This window comes from Heterocephalus glaber, unplaced genomic scaffold (genome assembly GCF_053883595.1).
Source record: "Heterocephalus glaber isolate CG9 unplaced genomic scaffold, H.glaber_assembly_v1.0 deba00001479, whole genome shotgun sequence".
NCBI lineage: Eukaryota > Metazoa > Chordata > Mammalia > Rodentia > Bathyergidae > Heterocephalus > Heterocephalus glaber.
In genome coordinates, this window is record NW_028258316.1 from 965,404 (window position 1) to 992,242 (window position 26,839).

Sequence of the window (26,839 nt, forward strand, 5' to 3'; positions counted from 1 at the left end):
GCAGGGCTGCAGTGGAGGTGCGCCCGACTGCTGGCCTCACCTGTGCTTCACTGGCCCCCAGGACCGGGACGTGAGGAGGCCACTACCACTGACTGGGACTTGGGGTGCCGCCCACCCGCCCTTGGCCAGGCTGAGGCCCGCTCTGCTGCACTTCCCTGCCGTCTCCCTGGCCTCAGTGTCCGCAGGAGCTCACAGCACACAGGCACAGAGAGGACAGCGGGAGGAAAGGCAGGAGCCCCGAGGCCCCCACTGCCCGGGCCAGAGCTACACGACACCACTCACCACGGGATCTCAAAGGTTTAATACCAACAGCTCCTCAGCCCAGGTCGGCCCCACGGGCAGCACGGCCACTCCTGTCCAGAGCCTGCGGGGCCTCGGCCCTATGCTCCAGGACCACCCTGCTCTTCTCCCAGCGGCCAGATACTCCGGCCGCAGGAGCAGGCCGGGAGCCCTGGTGCCCACGTGGGACCCTTCCGGAGAGGACAGGGCTCGCCAGACCAGCTACTCCGTCTCTGCTGCTGGGACGGCGTGGGCTCCTCCTGCCCACCTGTGTGCAGGACCCTGGCCCTGCGGTGGCTCCTCCCTCGGCACTGTGCCAGGTAGGGGTGGCTAGAGACCCGTCAAGTCCACGATGGCCTTGATGAAGATGGCGTCATCCCGCACATAGGAGTTCTTGGCCTCCATCTTGGACACGGGGCAGAAGAGGGGGCAGCCGCTGGCGATGTTCATGTCGCTGACCGGCCGCTGGAAGGACGAGGAGGTCACGTCGGGCCTAAAGGCATCGATCACATGCTCTCGGTTGTTCTGGTCGAGCAGCATCAGCGTCACCTAGAGGCCCCAGGAGGACCGAGCCTTTGAGCTCCAAGTGCCCAACCGGGCAACCCTGCATGCCGGCCCGAGGCAGGACACGCTTACAGCGAATGTGCCCACGCCTCCCACTCCCACACGGACACCCAGCTCTCAGGCCCAGCCTGGCCGGCTGCACCTGTGCCACTGTGCAGCTTCCAAGTCGTGCTGACCTGACCTGGCTCCCCTGGGGGCAGAAGAGCCGTTCTCAGGGTGCACCCAAGCCTGATGGTCTGTGGGCCCGCTCCAACCCCCGCAGCCCAAGCTGCACGTGCCCAGGGCTGGGCCCCTGTGAAGTGAAGGGGCTGTCCCCTTCTTGTCCCAGCCTGACCTCTGGAGCCTCAAGTCCTCGGGCAAGGTGGACCCGGGTTTCCAGGACAGTGACGCCAGGCAGAGGGCTCTGTGCTGCAGCCCAGTGCCCAGGGCAGACTTCACTTTCAAGCTTGGTCCTGGAGCCAGGGGTTGGCACTGTGGCCAGCAGTCAGAAGCCGCGGCGCACACCAGACCCCTGGGGAGCGACAACTGGTGCCACCCCATCCTGGGCCACCTCACTGCACCTCACAGGCCCCAGGTACCCCTCCTACCCCAGGACAGTGCCACACCTTCTGGTTGAAGGGCCAGCGGAGGAGGGCATCGTTAGGGCCTTTCATCACCACAAAGAAGAGAGACAGGTGCGTCCCCCGCCCGGTGCCATCGCCGTTCAGGTAGACTCGAAGACACATCTTGTAGCCGTACCTGCTCGTGTAGAAGGCTGGGGGGCAACAGAGGGCAGTGAGGACAGGCAGGGTGCGGCTCCTGCCCAGGGACCTTCAGGGCAGCGAGGAGGCGGAGGCAGGGACGGGGCAGAGAGGCAGCGGCACACTGCCCTGCCCCGCAGGGACTGTGTGAGGATGAGCTCAGAGGCAGCTCGCCTGGGCAGGGAGGCCTAGAGCGGCTCAGGCCTTGTCCTGGGCACGCGCTGTCCACCTCCAGGGGCAGCTGTGCTGAGCTGAGACCCAGGGAGGACAAATGGCAAAGAAAGGCACACTAGCCTCCTTGCCCTGGGGTGGGGACACGTCCTCCCTGACTGTGGCCAGCAGAGCTCCAGCTCCATGGCTCTGGACTCCAGGACTTGAACCGGCAGCTCTGGGATCCTGAGGCTGCTGGACTTAGAGCAAACCTTGCTGGCAGCATCCAGGGTCCCCGGCTACCAGATGGCCTGTCGTGTCCCAGCCTCCACCATCGGTGGCCAGCTCCCCTAACAGACTCCTCTTGTGCATCTCACGTGGCTCTGGAATGTCCCCGCAACGGCCAGCCTGCTGGGAGGCGTGGAAGCCTAAGGAGGCATGGCCTACTGGGGTCCTCAGCCAGTGGGGCTCTGTACCCCTTCTGCTTCCGCTCCTCCCCACGAGGAGCTTGGCTGTGCTCTGCCCTGTGCCACACCAGGCCCTAAAGCAGTGGGGTCCCATCACTACTGGCCCCTCCGAAGCCCTGCTCTGAGCTGGAGCTTGGCCCAGAGAACTGGCCATCAGAGCCCCAAGGGAGGCACCAGCCCCCTAGGGAGTGGCCATCCTCCAGCTGGCCCTCACGGGCAGGGCCTGTGCAGCCTGTTCCTGTCCCCTGCCGCCTCTGCTCGTTGCTGGACCCCATCACCAGCATCGCCTGAAGCAAACGCTGCACCAGCCGGCCCTCTTACCTGGGTACACGGCAGGCATAGCAGCCCCTGCAGAGAGGCACCACCATGGGAAGGCCCCAGCCCAAGTCCCGGGCGGCACCGTGCACACAGGAGGCCCTGGGGTTCTCCCACAACAAGCCTGAATCAAGGGTGAGTCCATTTGCTTCTGGCCCCTACAGAGGCACACTCAGGATGTGCCATGTAGAGGACGACAGTGGTGCCAGGCAGGGCCCTGCAGTGTCAAGGTGACCCCAGGCAGGAGCAGCTGCACGCATCTCTGCTCGACCACAGAACCCACTGCTTCAGTAGCAGCTCCTGGGAGTCAGCTCGAATGTGAATCGCACTCACAGGTGTGGCTGAAGCCCCCAAGGCAAGGGGGCTGTGCAGCACCCCAGAAGGCAGTCAGGCAGCATGCCGGTAAGCAGTCCCCGTGGGAGGAGACCCTAGTGTCCGCCTCCAGAGACCCCGAAGGTGGGGGTGAAGGGAGAAACATCTGCCCTGGGGAGAGGCCAGACTAGCTCAGCATGACACTCGACAGCCCCATCCCCCTGGCAGCCGTGCCACACCACCCAAGCCATGGCACCCCACACCCTCTGCCATCTGGGGGTGACAAGGGCACCCCTGTGTGCAACCAGCCTGACCATCAGGCCCTTGTGTCCCAGTTCCTGCCTGAGGACAGATGGCCCCCAACTCCCATAAGGAGGCACAGAGGCTCCTGGTGCCAGCTGAGGAGAGACCCCAGCCCTGCCTGGAGAGCTGCCCCATGAGGCCATGGGGACAAGAGGACATGGAGCTGTGGGGCTGCAGGCCCAGCAGGGCATGGAAAGCTCTAGGCAGCACCTGGGGAGAAGATGGCCGGCGTGCGGCCAGCCACAGCCTCCTGGCGCTTCCTGGCAAAGTCTGAGATCTTCCAGATGAAGACCCCATCATAGGTGGCCGCCTCCAACTCTAGGACCTTCTGCTCCAGGTCGGCCATGGCCAGGTCCTTCAGCCCAATGCTCCGCTCCAGCTGCTGCACCTATGGGCAGGCGCACAAGCCTCTTAGGCCACCTGACCCCACCAGTCCCTGAGGACAGCCACCCCAACCGCACAGCCCTCGCCCCACTGGCGCAGACCCCTCCTGCAGAGTACAGGGCACACACACAAGCCTGAGAAAGGACGAGTCAGCTCTCAGGTTCCATAAACCCTAGTTGTGCCCGCCACCCCAGAGCTCAGAAGTGTAGGTGCCAAAGCCTGAGGCAGGCAGCACATGGGCTCTACGTTGCCTGGGCTCCCTAGTGACGTGGCCACCAGCCCTGCGGCCACCAACCTTATTGCTCAGGGCCTCAATCTTGTCCTGGTCCAGCCGGTGCTGCCGGGTACAGGCCTCCGCAGTCACAGCCACCCTCTCCACCTCCCGGTTCAGGACGCAGACGATGTTCTCGAAGGTGGCTGTCTTTCGCTCCAGGGCCTGGCACCGCTGTAACAGCTCGGGTCCCGCCTGGCTCTGGCCCCCCAGAAGGGTCTGGGCCTCCAGCAGGGCGCTCAGCAGCAGGGCCATGTGCTCTCGCAACCACTGCCCCTCGTGCCCTTGCAGCTCCTCGGCTTCCACCTATGGCCACAGGTGGGAGGCTGCTGGCACCGTGCACTGAGTCTCACCGCACTGATGGGCGGGGCCACAGGAGCACAGGTGTCCAGCATGCCTGGCAATGGCTCAGCTCAGTCCATTCTGTCCTCATCTCTAGACAGCATTTAAGCTGCCACTGTCTAATAATCAAGTGTGCTTCAAAATTATAAAGCTTCCTACATAACATTTGCTTCAGAAATGAAAAGGAGGCAGGGCGTGGTGGCGTGTCTGTAGTCCTGGTACTCAGGAGGGTAAAGCAGGAGGATCACATAAGCCCAAGAGTTCGAGGCCAGCCTGGGCAACACAGCAAAACATCACTGGTAGATGGATGGATGGATGGACGAGGGAAAAGCACCATTTAAAAAGCTGCTCTCAGGGAAAAGTGGAAAACAGAGGCAGAAGCCAGGCATCGCTAAAGAAGCCTAACTTCAGCTAAGTTTTTTTCAGTCTTCTGTGACAAGATCAAATGTTAAAGACACTCAAAAATCAGAAGGCAGGGCAGAGGTTGGGGGCCATGGGCAGCTGTGAATCGAAGCTAGGCCGGAAGGAGGCTGTAGCCCATCTGATTTCCCGTGTAACTGCCACAGCAGGCGGCAGGGGCAGGAACAGCTGTCAAGCACCCGGAAGGGGAGGGCAGGACCGTCTGCTGACAGTCAGGGAGCCCTCCGCTGGGAGGCAAGTGGGCCCCGGGGGATGAGCCGAGTGCTGGGCCCCGGGGCTCTGGCTGGACACCTGCACAGCGACAGTGCCCTTTCCTTTCCTGGGCAAGAGGGGAGGGCGGCACAGGGGCCCAGGACAGCAGGAGGGGTGCTGGCCACAGCCCTGGTGAGTGTGAGGCTCCCCTGGCATCCAGGGAGGCTCAGGGCAGGTGTTCCAGAGCGGGCTGGTGGTGGGGAAAGAGAGCAGACAAAGCCAGCGGGGGCTGGGGGTCGGTGCTGCGAGGGGGCAGGGAGCCACTCACCAGCTCAGGGCAGCCCACAGCGTGGAACCTGCAGGGGACCCGGCACTTGCCACATGTCCTGACGTGGTCCTGAAACTGGAGGGGCAGGGGGATGAGGTGCCAGGGCCATCCTTCTCAGTCCCAGTCCATTTCACCCCTTCCACACTGACCAAGAGCTATCGGGGCCACCCCAAGCCTCCCACAGGGACAAAGCCGACAGCCCACTCTCTGTGTACGGCGGCTGCTGTCTCGGGCTGCCCCAGAGAGCACCCTGTGTTTAGGGAGGTCCTGCGATGGGCGTCACTGCCATCAGCCTTAGGGATGCGTGGTGCGCATGGACAGGGGCTGATCAGGCCAGGGCTGGTAAGACACACATCCCAGGGTCAGGACAAGGGAGGAGGCCCGCTGGGTGCCTGGACCCAACCCCAGCCCATAGCAGAAACGCACATCAGGGCTGGGGAGCATGCACCTCGTGTGCACAAGGGCCTAAGTTCAAGCCCCAGCACTGAAACAACACCAACACCACTCAGAAAACCACAGGGCGAGGACCAGTCCTGCCTTCCGGGTACCAGACCTGCCAGGAGGAGCCAGGCCAGGTGGAGGACACTGCAGAGCCACCATAGGCCACAGCCAGCGGGGATAGCGTCTACCAATACTTAGCTTCAAGGCACTGGAGCACCAGGCCAGTGTCCTGGCCTCCCAAGGGTTGTCACGTCCACCACAGCCCCCAACGAGATCCCACCAGGAACTGGAGCCTGGCTAGGCGTGGTGGTGCACACCTGTGATCCCAGCCCTCTGGGAGGCTGAGGCAGGAGAACTACGAGTCGAAAAGGGCAAGTATGTGGCTCAGAGTGAAGGCCCTGGGTTTAATCCTCAGGCCCCTCAAAAGAAGAGCTGGAGCCTGAACTTCACACCGAGTGTGAGAGCCACCTTAGTTGCCACTGAAGGCCACATGACACCTGAGGGCGCACCCAGCCAAAGCCACAGGAGGACCTGGATGCAGGACAACTGGAAAAGGGCAGCAGAGGCCCCTCTCCTGACCACTCAGACTTGGAGCCCTGGGACCTGGGCTGTGACCTGCACAGAAATGAGAGCAAACCAGACAGACAGGAAGGAGCCGATGGGCCCCAAGCACACGTGCTTGGCCAAGCCTGCAGCCCTGCGCACCGCCACCGCCACCGCCACCGCCACCACCACCCACACCGCCGCACTGGCTCCTTCTCCCTTGGCCTCTGCGGGCTGCCCCTCCCACCGGCCCACCAGGGACAGGCCTGGGAAGGCACTCGGCACTGCCTCCCAACGACCTTCCTCAGGGGCTGCCTCCCTAGGCCCAAAGGACATCAGATGCCCTGTCCCAAGGTGTCACTGTCATCACCTCAGCCCTGAGGGCCTCTCCACACCCACGTCACTTCCGAAAAGACTCAGGTCAGGTCCATACCAAAGCTCCTCACAAGCAGCAAATGGAGGACGACAACTTTAACATCTGGCTCATGAGGTATTTGAAGATGGGGCCCAGGTGGGTGGGCTCTGTGGCACAGCACCTGCCCAGCCCAGGCAAGGCCCCAGGCTCACACCCAGCACCACACCCAGTGCACACGAAGGTAACAGCGTGTGTGGAAGGACAAAGACCTGTGGCCCAGAACTGTGGCTGCCAGGCCCAAGTGACACATACATCTGGGCCACTGCCCGACAGGAAAGCTTTGGATCACTGTGCCATCCCTCAGCCACGGGCCAGGACCCCACCGCCACCCGCACAGTGCAGGCCCTCGGCCCCGAGCTACCTTCTCCCGAGGGATCTTCTTCTTGCCGCAGCCGTCGCAGGCCATGGGGAACTTGGGGCAGACCTCGTAGTGCGCCTGGGGAGGAGCGGGCAGGTTAGATGGGGAGCGGGGTGAGGAGAGGGCTGTGCACAAGGGGAGCCCTGACCCTCATGTGGGCCCTCCCTGCCTCCAGAGATGGCACAGCACCCGCCGGCACCCCGAGCTAGGACCGAAAGACTTCTTCCTGGGCTACACTTCCAGAGCACACGAGAAACAAGGCCACTGCAGAGGACAGGAAAGTGGAACATCCACTTTGCCACTGGACGGAAAAGAAGGGCCCCATGAGGACAGAGACGGCAGTGCCAGCAGCAGGGTCCGAGGTGGGCAGAACTCGCTGACTGCTGGGCCGCGTGGCTAGACCACCCCTGAGACCCTCGCGTGCTGCTGCAGACACCCAGCTCCCAGATGGCCCTGCTCGGGCCTGCCCTTGTGTAAACCCGGAAACCAGGGAACGGACGGCCGAGCAGCAGGCACCCACCCGACACACTACTTCAGCAGATGTAGGCGACCCTGTAAGACACATTTAGACAATAGGGCCAGGCCAGCTACCGAGGGGCGCGAGCCTAACTACTGCATTCCAAATGTGGCTGCTAGGGGCTGGACAAGCGTTCCCCAAAGGCTACGTGTAATGGGCTGCTCGCCCGTGCAGCCAATGGGGAGGGGTGGCCCTTCAGAAGCTGTGTCCTTGAGGGAGGTCTGCAGGTCACCAGGGGCATAGCCTCACAGGGACACAGGACCCCACTGCTTCCTCTCTCTTCCCAGCCACGAAGAGCCATGCACTCTGGAGCCAACATGACCTCAGTGCTGGTTTCGGGGCAAAGCTGGCTGGGGTGGTGTTGACAGCGCTGTAGCTCTGTGCCCTTTAGAAACACATTCCCAGCCGCTTCGATGAAGTGACATGAGGTCAGCCTTGCTTGCTGACAGCCTAAGGAGGACACACTGGCCTGGCACTGGTGACACTGCCGACCCCTGGCCTGGTGAGCACGGCTTCTCTAAAAGATGCTTTTCACCTGCCTCGGCAGTGACTTCACACCTGAGCCCAGTGCCCCCCGAGAACCCTCCACCCTATGCCTCAGGGACACAGGCACCAGCACCAAGCTCGAGCCCTGTGTCCACAGAGCGGCCACCACCACGCTGGCCCCTGTGCCCAGCACCTCTAGGTCCACTCGACAGTAGGGCGCCCGGCAGTGCCGGCAGGCCAGGCTCCGCTCTGGGCACTCCTGCTCGGCGTGGCGCTCCCTCTCCCCGAGGCGGACCCGGCCTTTACATGCAGGGCACTCGGTCAGCAGGAACGGGCAGAGTCCTTCGTGGCAGCTCTGGCAACACAAGAAGGGGGTGTAAGCAGGGCACACGTGGGCCCTTGGGCAGCCTCGGCACGTGCACATGCTTGGAGTCTGCATGCCCTCCTCCCAGCCTGGAGACCGCGCCCCACACAGCATGCAGGCCTCCCCAGGCCCATGTGTCCTCCCCGCCCCACTCCCAGACTGGGGACACTGACCCCTGTCCCAGGCAGAGGTGAGGGGGCCCTGTTGCCGCATGTCTCTGCCCCAGCCTCTGGAACAGCTGTGCCCCCGGCCCAGGAAGTGGCTCAGGCTCCTGCTGCCAGCCCAGCCCTGGCACCGCTAGATGGGGTGTGGGAGGCAGAAACCCACAGGAGACGCAGAGACCTATGGAGGTGGCTGTCCCTGCCTGCAGCACTGGAACCCTGGCATGGTCAGCATCAAAGACCCGGGGCCTGAGATGGCCAGCCAGGGCCTGGGCACAGATGGCGTCTCAGAGATCTACGCTGAGGAGAACAGGCCAAGGGGCCAGCGTGAAGGCTGAGACCCTGCAGCCCACCCCATGCCACCCAGCTCGAGGGAGCATGGGCGAGCGGGAGGAGCTGACTACCTGAGGCAGGAGCCCCAGGTAGTGGAGATGGGAAGCACCCTAAGGAGGTCTAGAGAAGCCAAAAACCCTCAGTGGCCACGCAGGGTCGGGCAAGACCCTGGGAAAAGGAGAGTAGCACAGAAGGACACAAGGGACCTGGAGGGAACACAGGTTGGCCCCATGCCACAGGTTCAGGACCAGGCCCAGGCACCTTCATGCCAACGACTGTCCTGGCAAAAGGGTCTGGACAGAAAGGTGACAAGACCTGCATGTACCTCCAAGGGCTGCTGGCTGCCACACCACAGATGGGAGGGAAGGGCGGGAGCCACCAAAGCAACTGACAAGGCACACAGTGACAAACGGAAGGGCCAGGTTCTGGACACCCTTGGAACCCCAGGGGTCTGCTGCAACCTCGGTATGCTGCGACAGTCAGAGGAGAGAGACCAAGCAGGACCCTGGTCTCAGCCAGCCACAGGAGCGACAAAGTCAGCTGCACAGGACCGGCAGGCACGGGAGCCCCCAAAGCAAGTCTGCGAGCAGTGTGCAGTGGTCACCACAGGCGCATGGAGCCAAGCAGGTTAGCTAAGCTTGTTAAGTTGTGTCAAGATAAAATGTGGTGGTGCATCCCTGTTATCCCAGCACTGTGGGAGGCTGAGACAGGAAGACTGTCTGAAAATAAAAAATGAGAAAAGGGCTGGGGATACAGCCCAGTGCGAAGGCCCTAGGTTCAATCCCCAGGACCACGAACAACAAAACACAAAAACAGGCGCATAAGTAGAACTGAGCTGAAAGGCTGCTCTTGGGCTGGAGGTGTGGCTCAGTGATACAGCACGTGGCAGCACAGGGCAGGGAAAGGGGCTGTTCCAAGGTTTTATTAAACAGAAGGCTCACGGGTCGGGGACGGGTAAGGGGTACAGTGTGCCTAGCATGTGGGAGCCTGGGCTGGATTCCCAGCACCACAGTGAAAGAAAGTGAGATGATACACTGGCTTGTCTGCACTTAGGGTCCCGCAGGCGCCCCCTCGGGTAACCAGGACAAAGCACAGTGCCCTCCTTGACCTCACATGCACAAGTCAAAGAAATCAGCATTTATTCAACCAAAATTCAAACTCAGTTCTTTAAGCAAACGGGGCTGTCGTAGCTGAGTCTCCAGAGCACCTGGGCAAGCTATCTGGGCCACCCTCCACCTGTGCTTGCCCACAGCCAGAGCCGGGTGACCCAGAGGCAGGGACGCAGGACTGGGCTCTAGAACCACCATGCTCTCAGAATCAAAGACAGCACCAAAAAGGAAAAGCACAGCCAAAGACTAAATATGATCTTTTCCCATTTTTCCAAACTTTTCAAGTATTTCAGAGCATCAAGTAGAAAGAGCTCTAGCCTCAGGGTTGCCCATCCAGCTGAGGACAGGCTGAGGGGAGGAGGGCTTGGCTCGGTGGCCTGGACACTTGCCAAAGGGCAGAGGTTTTATCAATAAATCAGGCCTGGCCCGGCTGTCCCAGAGCAGGGCTGCCCTCCCACACGCCCGAACCCAGCTCCTCGCAGGGACTTTCCAGAGCTCACACCGGACCCCGCCAGGGACTTTCCAGGCTGCATGCCTGTGGGGCCGTGTGGCACTGGAGTCCCTGGCTCCTGGCCAAGCCCACATGGTCACTGGCCTCATGGACACCACAGCCCAGGAACCTCAGGGGAATCCAGAGCCCTGCACAGGGCTGGGCCCCGTGCCCCTGCCTGCCCCTCAGCGCCCCACTGCCCGTCCCACAGGCCCATCCTCATGGGGTAGACCGAGGCCTGCCCCCTTCCTCAGGGACCCCTTCCTCGCAAGCAACGCCAGGAGCAGCGCCTGGGCCTGGCTCGGGAGCTGACCAGGGCACCGCACTACGGAGCATAGCACAGCCCCTCAGGCAACCAGGGGCAGCCAGGGCTGCTCCCCCAGCAAAGCTAACTCAGAGCCTACAGCCCATCAGAAGCCAAAGGAGCGGCTAGGGCAGCTCAGCGGCAGACATGTGCTTAGCACACAGGGAGCCCTGGGTTCCATCCCCAGCATCAAGAAAACAAAAAGAATGAGGGAAGTGTGGCCAGACACACAAGCAAACAGGGAAGGAGAGAGGATCCCAACTTTCTCAGGGTCTGGCTTCTCTGGGCACCGCGGCTGCCCTGGCCCTGGAGGCCCAGGCACAGGCCAGCAGGCTGTGAGCAAAGCGTCCACTGCAGCCCCCGACCTGGACCAAGCAGGCTGTTCTCAAGGAATCTCCGCACTCTGAGACCCCAGCTTCCCACGCTGCTCAGTCAGCCACAACTCCCGCCCTGCCACCACTCCCTGTCCATCTCCAAGGACCCGGCAGCTCCAGGATTCCTGGGAGGGGGCCGGCAGGAGCCGTCTTCGGTGACCGGCTGGCTCACTCAGCAGGAGCTCCTCAGGTTGGGCCCCGCTGCAGTGAGTGTGAGCGTCACAGTCTCATCACACCACGCCCCACTCGTTTAGCCGCCCTGTCAGGGGAAATGGAGGGTGCCTCCATCTGCGAGCTGCTGTGAATGTTCCTGTGCGCACATCCGAGGTGACACTTCCTGAAGGGCATCGACTAAGAATACCAAGAGGAAGGTGCTGGACACGCGCTGCAGGGCTGAGGGTGCCGAGAGGGTCACACTGAGGTGCCCAACACACTGGCCTCTACTGGTACAGAAAGACAAAGCACAACAACGTCAGGACCAGCCTGTGGCCACCTCTGTCACTGGCCAGAAGTCTTTCTGTGAGCACAGAATAAATGTGCTCATGAACTGTGACTTCCCATGTCATCACAGTTCACAGCAGTACAAACCTGCAATCCCAGCAGCCTGGGAGGCTGCCGTGAGGACTGTGAGTTCCAGGCCAGCTCGGGTACCATGGGGAGACCCACATCTCAAAAGCACAACTAAACACAGAAATCCCACAGAGCTTGAAAGCTATAGGTGCCAACACAGATGGACCTACCCTGCAGCACTGGGAAATCCACTGCCAAGGCAAATACAGCACCCCAGGGCTGGCATGAGGCCAGGTCCTCATACATGGGCACCTCCAATTCTCACATCCCACAGTGGCGAGAGAACTGCACCTCTGTGGACAGACGAGGAAACTGAGGCACAGAGAGGGAAAGTACCAGGCTCCATGTGCAGGGCTGCACACTGCACAATTTGGTCTCTAAATGGACATCTAAGGCTGGCCACACATCTTGGCCCACAGACAGGAGACGGCTACAGCCCGAGGAGCAGAGGACAGGTCTGGTCTGGAGACCACTGATCTGGGGAGTGTCATCTCCACCAGCGGGGCTCCAGAGCAGCCTGCAGCAACACAGGGACGCCCTGCTTTACCTCATATTCCTTCAGGGTCCCCTTCCAGGTGCACCCCTCGTTGGAACAGATGGCCGGCAGGCTCTCCACCTCCCTGCGGGCAGCGTTGTCCGGGAAGGCCTGGGAACAGCAACAGCCCTCGGGCTGAACCTTCTCCAGCACCCTACTGTGGGAGCAAGTGCCACCCCAAGTTCAGCCCTACCCAACCAGCCAGCGCCACCTTCCTGGCCATGGAGGGCACAGCGTGACACTGAGGACCACCCAAGCTGTGCACCAGCGTCTCAAACCCTGAGCACTCATGTCTGCTCGGGTCGCATCCTGCCACCAATGTTGCAAAGGGAATTCTAAAAGGCTTTCTGTTCAACATTCATAGCTCCAAGAAATTGTACTCACCGAGCTGCTTTCTAAAATAGAAACACCTTCTTCATAGATCCCCTCGTGAACACAGGCAGTGCAGTTCTGAGGCCCAGAGCTGGGGACAGAAACAAAATCTCCTGTGAAACCTGCTATGAAGAAGAAATGATCGCTGTCTGCCCAGTCTACAAACCAACTCCACACCACGAATTCTTAAATTCCCCTCAATGAAATCCACAGCACTGTGCATTAAGCATACACAGGAAAAGAGCAAATCCTGAGAGGGTAGGGTGTGAGGAGAGCATCCTCCCACCCAAGGGACTCCCTCCTTTCGTGACAAACTGCTATTTTCTGGAGAGGCCACGTGCTCTGTGACACTGGTGCCCCGGGTGCCCAGGACCTCCTCGGCTGCCGTCTGGAGCAGCTGTGCGGAGTGGGATTCCCAGTGCCCAGTGACCAGTGACCAACAGTGAAGAAAGTAGGTCCTGTTAACCTTAACGATGCATCGTACTTCGCCCCGGGGCCCCCAAACAGCACTGCAATAGATAACTGACACTAAACAACCAGCCTGCAGAATCTGGGGAGGACTCAGACTGGGAGCCTCCAAACTGTACAGTGCCACTCTGACGCCAGTGCCACCCTCCATCCTTGCCACCCCGGCAGCACCCTGCACACCTGAGGATGCTGTTCAGGCAGAAGGAGCAGTAGCGGTGGCCACACTGGGCCTGGAAGGGCCTCCGCAGGACGTTTTTACAGGCAGAGCACAGGTACTTGGCCTCAAGCTTCGTCCCCAGGAGCGTCTTGGAGAAGCCCGGCTGCAGCAGGTCCAGAGAGCCCGGGGGGGTCACACTGGCTACAGCCATGAGAGCTGGAACCCCCACACACCACGTGGCCCTGAGGAGGAACACAGAGCACATGACACCCTGCGCAGGACAGGGTAGGAGGGGGATGAGCATAGGAGTCCTGAGAAGGTCAGAGAAGCAGGCTCTGAGCTCAGGACCCTTGCAGACAGGTAGTGCAAGCTGCTGCCACGGATTGGAAGCTGAGGTACCGCATGTGGCCGGCACTCAGGCCAAGGACCAACTCAGGGGCCTCCCGCTGGCCTGCGCCCTGGCTGGCAGAGCAGGCTGCCTTCCTGTGAGCACCTCCATCCTGTGCCTGTGGTCCTGTGACTGTGTGCGTGGTACTGGGGATGAACCCAGGGCATTTGCACTGAGGTACATCCTAAGCCATGTACTTTTCTTTAGCTTCATTGCCCAGGCTGGGTTTGAACTTGCCATCCTCAGCCTCCAAGTGCTGGGTTACATGCATGCACCACCACACCCAGCTCACAGATGGCTTCCAAAATGTACCATAATGTACTTGCTGGTTCCTCGGGTCCTGGACATTCCCTGAACTAACAACACCCAGGTAAGCCGGCCTGGTGCCGGCCACAGCACTCCCCATTTGCTATCAGTGCCCCCCACAGTCCAGACCAACCTCATGGGCTGCAGAGCCCCTCTGTGTACACCAGGCTCCCCAGACCTGGTGCCCACTGCAGCTTCTGGGCATCCCCAGCCACACCTGCAGAGCAGCCACAGCCCCGTCCTGCTGTCCTCTCTGATGAGCCACCCTCACCCAGGCTTCTGCCCTGGACTCCCTCTGGCCACGCAGCAGGCTTCCCCGTCCAGCAGCAGCAGCAGCAGCAGCAGCAGCAGCAGCAGCAGCAGCAGCAGCAGCAGCAGCAGCAGCAGCAGCAGCAGCAGCAGCAGCAGCAGCAGGGGAGACGCCTGCTCAGGGCCAGGCCAGGCCAGGCAGCCACAGCAGCGCCTCCTAGGAATGCCAGAACTCCTTCACTGGGAGACGGGAGGAAGATGCCAACTCCTGACCAACTCCCAGCCATAGCTTGGGCCTCTCCCCCAAGGTCTGCAGGAATGGCCCTCGCCCCAGCGGTCTGAGAGGATGCAGACCTTGAGCTCCTGGCTGACATGCAGATGGCAGCAGGGCCTAGGGGACTGGGCTCCCCGAGTCGCGTGAGACACCTGGAAGAGACAAGCGGGCCACCTTCGGCAACCCGCACTGGTACTGCACCTGGTTCCAGGGCTGGCCCGAAACTAGGGCCCACTGCTCCTTTGTGACAGATTCCTGGTCACACCACGGAGGGCCTTCTGAGGCAGAGCACCTGGCTGACGGCAGTTACAGCTCACCATTCCCAAAAGCCATTTCAGTTTCCGTTCCACATGGCAAGACCACCCCATCCACAGCCGACAGCTGTCAATGCCACCGTCCCCTCATTCCACAAATGTTTCCAGGCCTAAGGCACCAGCGGGGCTGATCCCATGGACCACTCTGTGGCGACTCCGCGGGTGGTGAGTCTGGGGGTGAGAGGGCCCCATCCAGGACAGAACCCAGCAGCCTTTGGGGACCTCATGTCAATATCATGCAGTGTCCAGAGCTCAGAGGTGGCAAGAGATGCTACCCTTACCTGTGAGCCCTGGAAAGGGGCGACTAACAAACGGCCCCGAGCAAAGCACTTTCAACTTAGAAAACTCAAGGCCCTGGACGAGCACCTTGGCTGCTGCACGACAAGCTGCCCTCCCCACCGGCCCATCCCATCCCCACGGTCTCCCCACTGAGTACCTGGCACCCAGGTCTGTGGCACAGCACCTCTGCAGAGCAGCACACGACTTCTAGGCCACTGGCTCACAAGGCAGGCCCCACAGGCCGCCCTCGTGTCCCGGGCCGGTCTGGCCCCGGATGGCCAGCTCAGGACCGCATGGGTCATGTCTCCTCTGCTGAGCACAGCCTGGACACCGTCCAGGACCAGCCAACACAGATGAACGTATGTCACGAGAGAGCCATCCGTGAGGCACTCCAGGATGTACGTGAGGCCCACGCTCTCCCCAAGCACCGGGAAGAGGGTGTGCTGGGCACTGCACACAGGACTGCACCCTGCTGTCACTATGCCTCTCTCAGAGGGGGACACAATCTCCTTGCACCATTGGTGGGCCTGTTCCCCCGGCAACAATCTACACAGATGTTCTGGGGAAGCCAGGCATGGTGGTGAACACCTGTATTCCACCTCCTTGCAAGGCTGAGGCAGGAGGACTGCCTGGGTGTGGGAGTCTAATGTCAGCCCAGGCAAGGGAGGGAGACCCTGTCCCCCAAGAGCCTGTGCCACACCAAGCTCAGGCTGTCACCTGCTCACCTCCATGCCCACCAGGACCGCACTCAGCCCCCACTCCTGTGTCAACACGACTTGCCCCCCATGTGCATGTGACAGAAGCCAAAGGAAGGGGTTAGCTCAAAGGATGTAGCTCAGTGGCAGCGCGCCTGCCTCACAAGCACAAGGTCCTGAGTTCGATCCCTGGTACTTATAAAAAGAAGCCAAAGCCTCATCAAACTGCCACTCTGCACGAGGGCTTCTGAGTTCCCGTCATATTTCACTTTCTCTGCTCAGAAGCTGCTAAATTGATCTCATGAACCACTAATGGTTTGAAAGGCACTCTTCTAAGCTACTTCAGATGCAGGCATTTTCTATTTTTAAAGGTCACTTGTTTAAAAAGCCACATTCTTTAGGTTCAAACCTCATTTGAGGTTTGTTACATCAGATAAAATAGTACAGGACGTGAAGAACTCCATGGTCCATGTTTTTCGCAGACAGGGCGGGAACGTAACACAAACTGCAGACGGCTGCATGGGGGCAGGAGGATGGGGCCGTTTCCTCTTCCACTTCCTTAGACATCTTCCAGATGTGGCCACTCCTTCCAGAGCCTTTCCTCCTGCCGCCAGGGAGCTGGGGGACACCTTCTGCCTCCTGGCCTTCTTTGCTCTTCTGTGATAAAGGCCACAGCAGACAGCAGGGCCTTGACCTTCATGTCAGTCCTGGTTGCAGATGCCCTCAGCAATGTCAAGGGTACCAGCTCACCAGCCCAGAGATCACCACTGCCACCCCGACAACCTGGGAGTTGAGCGTCAGCTGGCACCACACCATGTGGCAAGCACTCGAGGGCCCGGCACTGATGCTGCACCTCAGGGCTCTCAGTGCTTGTGGGCTTCCTTAAGTGTAGGCCTGAGTCTCCTTCATGAAGACATCATAACTTTTAAGAACTGTTCGTGCCACCACCACGAACACTCACAAGCACTGTGCCGAAACCCGACGCGACCCTTCTCACTCCACTCGACCCACGGTACCGGGAGCAACTTGCACACTGCACCTCACACACACCCCCACCCCACCCCGTGCAGCCACCCTCAGCGGCGAGCTGCCCGGGGCTGCCCATTTGCAGTCCGTGAGGAGGAGGGACCATCGCTGCCGGCACCAAACACACACTGAACACACAGTTCGAGGGCTGGGCAGCCCACAAGCTCTGGCCTAAGGGCTTACACCAAGGAACACAAGGAGGTCCATGTGATCAGAACCTGCCTGGAAACCCGACAGGCACGCGGCTCTTTCACACTCCAGACTGGTTCACTGCAAAAGTTCTGACAGGTTGGTCAGCTAAGAACAAAACCAGTACGGGCCGGGGATTTAGCTCAGTGGTGCCACCGCCTGCCTCTCAAGTGTAGGGCCCTGAGTTCGATCCTGGGTACCAAAAAAAAGAAAACAAGACCAGCACCACTCCCAGTGACAGACCTGTACGGATGGGGCTGCAGTCTCACAATCCATGCCCAAAATGGACTGCTTACTTCACACCAGAGGCGGCTCCCAGACATGCAACAGCTCAGGCAATGACTGCACCGACACAGCACTCAAGGACCGGCAAGGCCCTTCTGTGACGACAGAACCGTGTGGCTGTTACCTCCGGGCCAGGGGCCCGAACAGACAAAAGCACGTCTCCTGCACACCTGGCTTCCACGCACAGACACAATCTCCTCTCCCAAAGAGCCAGAGGGTGGCGAAGGCTCAATGACCGCATCTGCTTCTCCAGAATATCTACTTCCCGATATTAAAAACTATTAAAAATGGCAGTGAAACCTGGAGAACAGCCCTCCAGGAGAGCTGGGGCTCGAGACCTGGGGCCGCTGTCCTGGGCAGGAAGAGCAGGCCAAGGGCAAAGACAGTGCTGAAACCTGACTGGGCTGAGGGCACTGGGCAGCTGACACCGCCAACCTGAGTCTGGGTTTGAGCAGCACCTGGCGGGATGTTATAAAAACCAAACGCAGCCCCAACTAGGGTACAAAGTCAGTTCTGGGTGCACCCTGGGGGTCCCTTCCCAAGGGCAAGTGCTGGAATTGGCCCAGGGACTTGCTCTTAACAGGCTCAAGGACACCCCAAATGCTGGGGACACAAGCCTCCCAAGTTCAAGTTGCCACCCGGAGCCACTCAAATTCTACACAATACTGGGTTTCCACATAAGCAACCACTTGGTTGCATCCAGTTCTAACCCACGGGCCTAACAAGCCCACTTCACAGGCAAGGGTTTTAGCCTGTGTGCAGTCACTAGTATGAGGCCCCAACTACTAGTAATCCACTTCAGATAGGCAAGTCCATCTTTTCTCAGGTTCAACACAGTACCAAGCCAAAGCTTATAATAACTTAACTAACACCTGACAATTGTTTCTACAAAATTACTGAAAACAAATATTGTAGGAAAAAACCATTCAAATCTTACAAGTGGCTGGTGTTTACATTTATTCATGCAATCAGTATGTGTAGTTTTTCTTATTCAAAACTAGATGCTAGCAGCCAGGTGTGGTAGCACCTGCCTGTAATCCTTATTATCACCTGGGAGGCTGAGTCTGGAGGATCACAAGTTCAAGGCCAACTTGGGCAACTTAGTGAGACCCTGTCTTAAGATTAAAAATCAGACAGTGCTGGGGATATAGCTCAGGGGTATAACATCCTGGCTTCCATCCCCAGCACCACCATAAATAAATACAAATACAACAATGGGATTGTACAGATAAATAAGCAAGCTCACTGCCCTTGGGTTCAGTCCCCAGTAGAGCAAAACAAACCAACCAGCCAGGTTTACCAAGGCAGCAACCCATTTCCTCACCAGCACGTGACCACAGCAGGGTCTGTATCCACGGTACTGCTATGGGCCTGACCGCTATGCATGCTGTGCCAGGGCTCAGTCAGGACCTAGGCACTTTAAAAATCACCCACATGTGACCAAGTCACTGCCCGCACTGGCCTTCTTGCTGCCCTCAGGGCTTTCCCAGCCCATTTCCCTCCTGGAGATAACACAGGGTTCAGACTGGGTCTCCCCTCTGCTCAGAGCTCCCTCCCAATGGCGCCCCAGCTCCACTGCCACCCACTCTGCTCTTCCCAGCAGTTGTTCCAGCCAACAGCCCTCCTCACACCTGTGCAGCCCCGGGCCTGTCAGGAGCAGCGACTGGAGGAGGGGTCCAGCATCTAGGCCAGAGCCAGGCACAGAGCTGGAGGAAGAAGCCAGGCCTCCCCTCTCCCTTGCTGCCCCCAGCTCTGCTCCCCACCTGGACACACCCCAGCTGCCCAGCTCCATGTTCTGGACTTTCCTGACCAGGTCACCTCTTGACTCCTCCCTCCCTGCTAGGATTTTTACCTCCCTAAGTCACCACCAGCTCCAAACCCTGAGCCCCATGGCCAAACTCTCTGCCAGGCCCAGGCCCTGGGGATAGCTTCCACTGCTCCCCCGCCTCACCTCGCCACACCAGGGGCAGGGCGGCCATGGGGTGACAGAGAGCATGCAACGGTATAGCATCAGGTTAGAGCTCTCAACCTCTCTGCAAAGGAGGCAGCTGGAAAACTGGGAGGACAGGCACCAGTACATGCCCGAGGTGTGGGCAGTGCCTCCTGGGTTTTCTTCTTTGGCCCTTCCTGCCCATGCCTGTGTGTGCTTAGGACTTCCTGTTGTGGAACCCACCTGGCTGGCCACGGTCAGAATCTACACGCCAACCACACAGGGGTGGTGAGAGGGGTGACCGGCATTTCCTGTGGTCTGACATGAAGCCCAAGCTGACGCTGGGGAGACAAGAGTGAAACGATGGAGAGCTTTCTCCCTGGAGGGGGCTTCTTCTGGGTGACACCGGCAGTTACAGAATTACAGCTCCAGAGAGAGTTGTTCCTTCAGGGTTCCAGGAGGAGCAAAACCTGGGGGAGTTAGAATATCCCCTCGGCAAGAGAAGGCTCTGGCTGGGAACTAGCAGCCCGCATGGCCTTCACTCCACCCACTGCATGGATGCTTCGCAGCCCTGCCAGGATTCAGAGGTGGCAAACAGGACATGACAGTGGACACAGGACAGGAAGCACAGAGGTGCACTGGGACCAGGGTCCCAGGCAGAAGGAACACCCAGCGCAGAGGCCTCTGACACCTCCTGTGGCCCGGCTTCACCCCAAGTTGACAGCTACCTCCTCACCCCATGAGAAGCCACAGCACCTATGGCACAGCCTCCCCACTGCTCACAAGAGCAACGTCTTTGTTCAAACACAGCACAACAAATTCTGTAACACTTAAAGCATACTGCAACAAAGCTGATTTCAAAAAGTAAGACTCAGCAACAGGTCTGGGTTGCTTGGGCCTCCACCTAAAACAGCAACCTTTTTTGTGGGGTGCTACTAAGGTCTCACATCTCCTAGGCCAGGTTTTTCATTTTTTTCAGCGCTGGGGACAGAAGCCTGGGCCTTGGGCATACTAAGCAAGGGCTCTACTCTACCACTGTGCTAGGACCCCAGCTTTTTTTATTTATACACAGGGTCTCATTCTATTGCCTCAAACTTTTGACCTTCCTGCCTCAGCCTCCCAGGTAGCTAAACTGCACCTGTGCAGTGACTAAAAACAGTCACTTTGGGTTGCTACATCCCACAATCGTCATAGGTGAGGTGACCTGAGTCACAGGGACAGGAGTCATGGGGTAGGGCCAGGCATGGCCTCTATGAGGTGGACGACAGCCAGGAGCAGGCAACTTCCAACGAGCAAGCTGTGCGTTCAGGCCACCAGCGAGCAGGAGCTGGGTGCACGCGGCCAGGATCCGAGTCCTCAGCTCCAGGTTCATCGCTCCGACAACTTCCCCGGGTCCCCAGCCCTGGAGTCCGCGGATGCTGGCTGCGTCCACCCCTCCTGTTGGGCGCCCCAGGCACAGCCTTCCTCGGCCTCCTGGGAGCAGACTCCCGGGGGTCGGACTCGGCCCTGCTCAGCCACCTGGGGACAGCTGGGGCCTGGCGGAAGGAAGGGAGCCCGGGCCGGGACAGAGGCGACCCCGGCCCAGGGAGGTCTGAGCCGCAGGTCCCGGGTGCGGGGACGACGGCCGGCTGCCAAGTAGCCCTGGACTGGGGGCAGGCGAGAGCGCCCACCCAAGGCTGGGAGGCCGCGATGTCCTCAGCCCCGCGCCCCGCACGCAGCCAACTTTCCCGCTCCCCCGCCCGACTTTCGGTTTCCGGCTCCTCCGCCCTGAGAAATCCCCTCAGAGCCAGCGCGCCCGCCCCGCCCCGAGCCTCGGCGCCTACCACAGCAGAGCCCAATCACCCTGGCGAGGGGCCGGACCCGACCCGGACCCCGACCCGGACCCGGACCCGGACCCGGACCCCGCGCCCCCTCACCCGACGGTCTTCGCTGGCCCGGAACTCAGCGCTCGCCGGCACACGGCCCCCGCCCCCGCCGTCGTCCCGCCCCGCCCCGCCCCCGAGCCCGCCTGATGGACTAACGCGAGAGCCTACCAGAAGCACGAGGTCAACCACAGCGGGCGTCGATTGGTCAGATCCTCCCCGCCGCGGGCCCGCGGCTTGATGGACTGGTAACATAGCCTACCAAGGGCGAGTATGAGCCGCAGCGGGTGCCAATTGGTTGCGACTTGGCTACTTAAGCTTGTTCCCGCGGACTTCGAGCTTATTACTGTGGAGGCTCACGTTGCAGTAGTTGGTTGTAACGCCGGCGTCCTTTTCGGTTGGAGAGCCATCTGGAAGTGAGTAGACGGTACGCTTCTGAAGATTTCAATGTGACTTTATGTTGGTAACTTTTACCACCAAAGCCCTCTGGCCTCCCTGCCCGTAGAAATGTGGACCACGCGAATGGGGACGTCTGGCGGCGGGGTCCTCGTCTCCGCCACCGGGCTGCCCGGCGCAGATGGGGATCGCAGTGGGTGCTCTCATGGGACACCAGCTTTGCCAGATGCTCCGCACACACTCGCCTCCTGCAACTTTCGATGGATCCGAAAGCCTCCACACCATGACTGTGCGGGGCGCAAGAAGGCTCAGAGGTAAAGCCGCTGGGAACCGGCACCCCGCAGGACCTTGAAGCCGTGGAAATCCGCGAGAATGGAAGACCCTGCCTGCAACCCACATTCCTGGAATGCAACACCAAGGCCTCCCTGTCGCCTAGAACTCAGGTGGTCACAGGGCGTCCCCGAGGCTGCTAGCCCCGCGTCCCCAACGGCAGAGTCAGGAAGGCCTCAGCCAAGCCCAGAAGTCAACAGCTTTCCGGGTGCATGGGATGTCTGCTCCTGGCTGCATCCGGCAGGCCCCAGGGCGTCCTGAGGACCCAGCCCGCGATAAAGCGGGTCAGCTGTAGCCCAGCCCCCTCCCTCAGGATTAAATGGCAACGCCGTTCCACCAGCCCTGACAGCAGCCCCCGCCAGGAGTGTCGTACCCCGGGTCCAGGATGGCGACTGCAGAAAGGCTGGTTCCAAGACCCCCTCAGTCCCATCCCACCCGGATGTCATCCCAGCAATCAAGTGCCCACAGCCCCGGGGGCACAGGGACCAGCGTGCCAGCCCGGCTTCAGGCTGTTTCAACGTACTTGCCCAGTGCTATCACCAAACTGCCATTTATTTTAGACTTTCATGCTTTCAGCAGGCTTTCTCTTATATTTTTTGCTTTTAAATTGACTCTGACTGGGCCGAGGATTTAGCTCAGTGGTTTCGCTGCCTGCTCCCCGGTACCAATAAATAAATAAATAAATAAATAAATAAATAAATAAATAAATAGGCTCTGACGACACCTCTGCTCTGAGGACTCACCTCACTTTCTGGCTCGGAAAAGGGTGACTCACTGTGGTCTTGGCCGCTCAGGGAATTCCCACGTGGGTTCCTTCCTGCCAAAAAGAAAGCAAAAGTCACACACACCCCGCAGCCACAGAAGCAGGGCAGGGGCAGGGGATGTCCCTGGGTAGACCCAGGAGGGGCCACCATGCCTCCCACTTCCTGAGGAATGGGGTCTCTGGTGAGCCTGGAGGTGGGGACTCAGGGCTGCCTTTCCTGTCAACCCCAGGGTGCCCAAGAAGTGACAGCTGTCCTAGTTCTCATCGTCCTGCCCCGAGGGCGTTGGGGCCCCACTGTGGGCCTGAGCTCAGACTAGAGCAAACTCTGGTGGACTCCAACCATGCTGACTTGGCCAGGGAGGGGAGGCCCTGCCCACTGGAGCGGGATGACTGCCGGTCCCCTCACACTGCCTGAGCTCCGAAGCAGGCAGCTGCCCCCTGGACACCTCGACCCCTGCCATCTTTCCTTCTGCTGTTCACCCCCAGTCTGGCTTGTGCAACGTGGTTGCTGGCAAAGCCCTGTGGATGCTTCTGAGCTCAGTGACTGCTTAGCTTCCACAGGCAGGGCTGGTGTCGGGACACCAGAGACCGGCATGCACATGCGACCAGGGGCAGGTGGGCTGCCTGACCCACTGAGGCCCCTGCCCGTGGGACACCCCTTGTGTGCCTGCAGGGAGGGGAGGGCAGGGATCTGCTTACTCACTCAGAGCTTGCTGTCTCCTCCCTCCTCAGGAGTTTGAAAGTCACCTCTTGCTTCTGGTTTCACTCCTGCCCTGGAGTCACCTGGCTGACATTTCCCGGAAGGCCAGTGCAGCGCTGGGCCAGAATCTCCTACAGCGCCAGCAGGGCCTTCCCCGGCCCAGTGCACAGCTCATAGCCAGCTGGGGAATGCAGGGGACTCCAGGCTCCCCCTCACAGCTCCTGGAGCTGTCCCAGATTGCCTGCCCTGAAGAGGAAAGAGACAGTGAGGGTCACCAGGGCCCAGACAGGACTCACATTCCCAGGCAGCGTGAGCCTGCAGGAGGAGTACACGATGCCTAGTGCTGCCCTGTGACACTGAAGGGGGACCTGTGCTATGACACGGGCAGCAGCCACATGTGCGGTGCTGGTGGGACAGAGGTGGAACAGGAGGGGCAGAGAGGAGGGAGCTAAGAGGCAAGGCTGTGTCAAATGCTTGTGCTGCGAGCTGCATAAACCACTCAGGAAGATGTGGAAAACACAGAGAAAGACCAAGAAGGAAGCAGCAATGGCCCCATCCCCCACCCCCGAAAGTCTGCAGCAGGTGAGGCCTCACCTGGCCCTCACACAAGGGCCGCCTCACCCTCCACCCCGGCCCTCTTCAGCTCTTAGGGTCTCAGGATGAAGCAGTGCTTATCCGGTGGCCTGGGGTTCCTGCTCCCCATGACCAGTATCCCTACAAGACTAGGTGGAATCTGGGTGTGGTGGTGCACGCCCATAATCCCACCACTGTGCAAAGCTAAAGTAGGACATTCCAAGTTCAAGCTCAACCTGGGCAATTTAGCAAAACCCTACCTCAGAATTTAAAAAGGGCGGAGGATCTATTTTGGTGCAAAGGCCCTGGATTCAATCTCCAGTACCACAAAAAAAAAAAAAAAAACCACACAGAGGAAGGCTTCCGGGATGTGAACTGCTCAGGGGCGGCAGCCCCTTCAGCCTCCTGCAGGGCCCACTTCTGACGGCCTCCCTAGCGGCATGGAGGTGGTGGACAGAGCTCTCTGGTCCCCTCGGTCTCCGGAGGAGCTGCAGGCCCTGCGCCACCTGTTGGCCCACGCGAGAACTGCTGTTCTGGCCCGGCTTTGCGGTGCACAGGGTTCCGCATCCTGACCAGCTGCCAGGCCTGTGCACAGCAGGGTCGCCCTGACTGGACACCTGGGATGGTCCTGGTGACCCGAGGGGCCCCTCCACCCTGTGGCCCACCAGCGCCTTCCCCGGCAGGTTCTCACTTCTTCCTCAGACCAGAGCCCATCTGGGCCACACCCTCTGCCCTGAACCTCCCTCACCTCAATCTGCCCTGGCCACATTTCTGCAGCTGGTGAGAAATGCGGCACCCCTGGCCTGTGTGTCACCTCCCAGAACCATCCATGCACTCACACCAGGGACAACAGCCGGGGACTAAACCACAGTACAATGGAGGAAGAAGAGCCGTGGACGTCTCCAAAAACAAGAGGAAGCCTGGTGTAGTGTGCACACCTGTAGTCTCAGCAGTCTGGGAGGCTGAGCCAGGAGGATCACAGGTTTGAGCCCAGCCTGGGCAACTGAGACACACACACACGAGAATGTATTTATATCAACATACAACTTTTTGGAATCAAAAACATTGTACAGTAGTCAAGTTTCTGGTTGTGAGTTTCAACACCTGCAAATTTGAAAATGGCTTTGTAAAAATTGACCTTTTTCTCATCCTAAGGCTTGACAGATGGATCAGCTATATTTATCCTTTTATTTTTCCTCCTACAGGACCAAGGAATGCTTTTTAAAAATTTTTTGGTACCAGGGATTGAACTCAGGACCTTGCACTTGTGAGGCAGGCAGTGGAACCACTGAGCTAAATCCTTGGCCTTCAAGAATGCTTTTTATTAAACTGAATTTAAAAATTTTTCTTCACTGAAGCCACAGACATGGTTAGGAAAGACCTCAGACCCAAGATATAGCATCTGGTGACAATTCAGGATACTTGCCTGTTACAGAACATAGAAAGTGTAATTTCGCCCAATCCTAGAGGCCTTCAAACTTCAGTCAAGAGAATCACTGAGTTCAAATGAAGACCCCAGAGGCCCCCAGACTTACAGTTAAAATAAGCACCCACATTGTGGCAGTTTCCTCCCACCCAGTGTAGCTGGCATCACCACAGAACGGGACGAAGGCTGGGTGAAGCATGTGACCAGGCACGTTGTCACTGTGTCATGTTTCCCCAGAGCTGTGCCTTGGGGGACAGTCTGTCAGTGGCATCAGAGGCTCAGGAGCACCGGGGGACCAGGGCAAGCACTTGAATGTCCAAGGAACCTTGGTACTTAAGACCCCCATATGCGTCACCCTCCAGGCTGCGGCAAATGCAGGTCCAAAACAGCCGGAAGACTGCATGGGCGCCAGGCAAACCAAGGGCCAGGGACCTGCAGGCTGGGTGCCAGAGCCTCTCCCTGCCAGCCCAGTGAGACAACAGTCCCATCCTCACTCCAGTGAGGAAGGTGACACAGGCAGGGGGCCCAGCCAACAGGCTGAGCAGGAGATGTGCAGCAGCTCCTAGGAACCTGCAGCATCTTGCTGCATACACTGGCTGCCAGCTGCTCCCTGGACTGCCCTCTGTTGTCCAGGCAACAGGCAGCCAGGGCCAGCAGACTCTGGAGGACAAGGGGGCTCCAAAATGACAGGAAGGGACAGAGAGTGTAGGCACCAGAGGAAAGAGCAGTCTCAGGAGTCCAAAGCAGCTAGCTGCAGGATTCAGTGTTGTGAAGATGAGAGACAGTGGACACCACAGTCCCAGCTACTCTGGAGACTGAGGCAAGAGGATCATTTAAGCCCCGGAGTTTGGGGTCAGTCAGGACCACATAGTGAGATGCTCATCTCTTAAAAAGAGTAATAAAGCCGGGGATTTAGCTCAGTGGTTTCGGTGCCTGCTGCACAAGCGTAAGGACTCAAGTTTGATCCCTGGTACCAAAAAAAAAAAAAAGCAGAGGACATCTTTCTTTGGCCCGGGGATTTAGCTCAGTGGTTCTGCCGCCTGCCTAGCAAGTGCAAGGACCTGAGTTCGATCCCCGGTACCAAAAAAAAAAAAAAAAAGAGAGAGAGTAATAAAAAAATAAAAATTAAAAATATTTAAAAAGTAAAAAAAGAAAAAAGGAAATGCACAATGTAAGGTCCTAGAAATTAAAAATGTGAAGTGTAATAATAAAATTGAAGATACAGTTAAAAGGAAATCATTGAGGAAATATTCCAAAAATGGAAGAAAAGAGTTTAAAAATAGAAAAAATAGCATTACAAACTGTCTAAGTGACTTTCTCATTGCCAAGAAAAAATACTCAACACCCACAAGTTAAAGGTGGAAAGGTTTATTTTGACTCACAGTTTGTAGAGGTTTTGCTCCATACTGGGCTGGCTCCAAGCCAGCGTGGCATGACAGAGGAGACACAGTCCATGGTATGGTAGGTAGTCAGGAGGCATCAAGCAGCAGCAAAGTAAGTCTCCCTTTCCCTTTCTCTGCCTTTCGGATGGTGCCACCCACACCCGGGGTGGGCCTTCCCATTATCCACAGCCAGAGCTATGCTAAACCAATCAGTGACTCATTTAGTACTACACACTCTTAATCTCAATATCTCACACCCTAGATCCAGCCACCTCCCAAAATCCCCACCTGTGAGCTTCGGGGAGATATCTGGACAAAAGCTATAACATTCCACCTCTGGCTCCCAAAAGACTCACATGCATCCCTTTATAGAAAAGGCATCTAGTTGGGTGTGGTGGCACACCCCTG

General features: G+C 59.1%; 1 protein-coding gene across 4 annotated transcripts; it reads right to left on the bottom strand.

Annotated features, from left to right (window-relative positions):
• Positions 1-282: 282 nt before the first annotated feature.
• Traf2 (TNF receptor associated factor 2) lies at positions 283-21,053 on the bottom strand. Of its 4 annotated transcripts, none has more exons than XM_021261644.2 (11): positions 21,033-21,053; positions 13,088-13,306; positions 12,452-12,530; positions 12,080-12,178; positions 8,021-8,182; positions 6,828-6,902; positions 5,068-5,142; positions 3,810-4,091; positions 3,341-3,518; positions 1,449-1,597; positions 283-828 (listed from the first exon to the last, which is right to left on the bottom strand). In XM_021261644.2, exons 2-11 carry the CDS (start codon positions 13,273-13,275, stop codon positions 610-612), a joined length of 1,506 nt encoding a protein of 501 aa, XP_021117303.1. In that variant the 5' UTR covers positions 13,276-13,306; positions 21,033-21,053; the 3' UTR covers positions 283-609. The 4 variants fall into 4 exon arrangements, with proteins under 4 accessions (XP_021117303.1, XP_012929333.1, XP_021117302.1 ...); XM_013073879.3 differs by lacking the exon at positions 21,033-21,053 and adding an exon at positions 20,916-20,982; XM_021261643.2 differs by lacking the exon at positions 21,033-21,053 and adding an exon at positions 19,243-20,857.
• Between the last annotated feature and the right edge of the window lie 5,786 nt (positions 21,054-26,839).

What these genes read in the sequence shown, in the direction of transcription:
- Traf2 (XM_021261644.2), bottom strand. Translation starts at nt 13,275, where the DNA reads ATGGCTGTAGCCAGTGTGACCCCCCCGGGCTCTCTGGACCTGCTGCAG. An exon ending in TGCCTGAACAGCATCCTCAG is followed by an intron (nt 12,531 to 13,087) that starts GTGTGCAGGGTG and finishes TTCTGTCCCCAG; the next exon opens with CTCTGGGCCTCAGAACTGCA. An exon ending in GCCGGCCATCTTCTCCCCAG is followed by an intron (nt 1,598 to 3,340) that starts GTGCTGCCTAGA and finishes GTTGCCCCCCAG; the next exon opens with CCTTCTACACGAGCAGGTAC.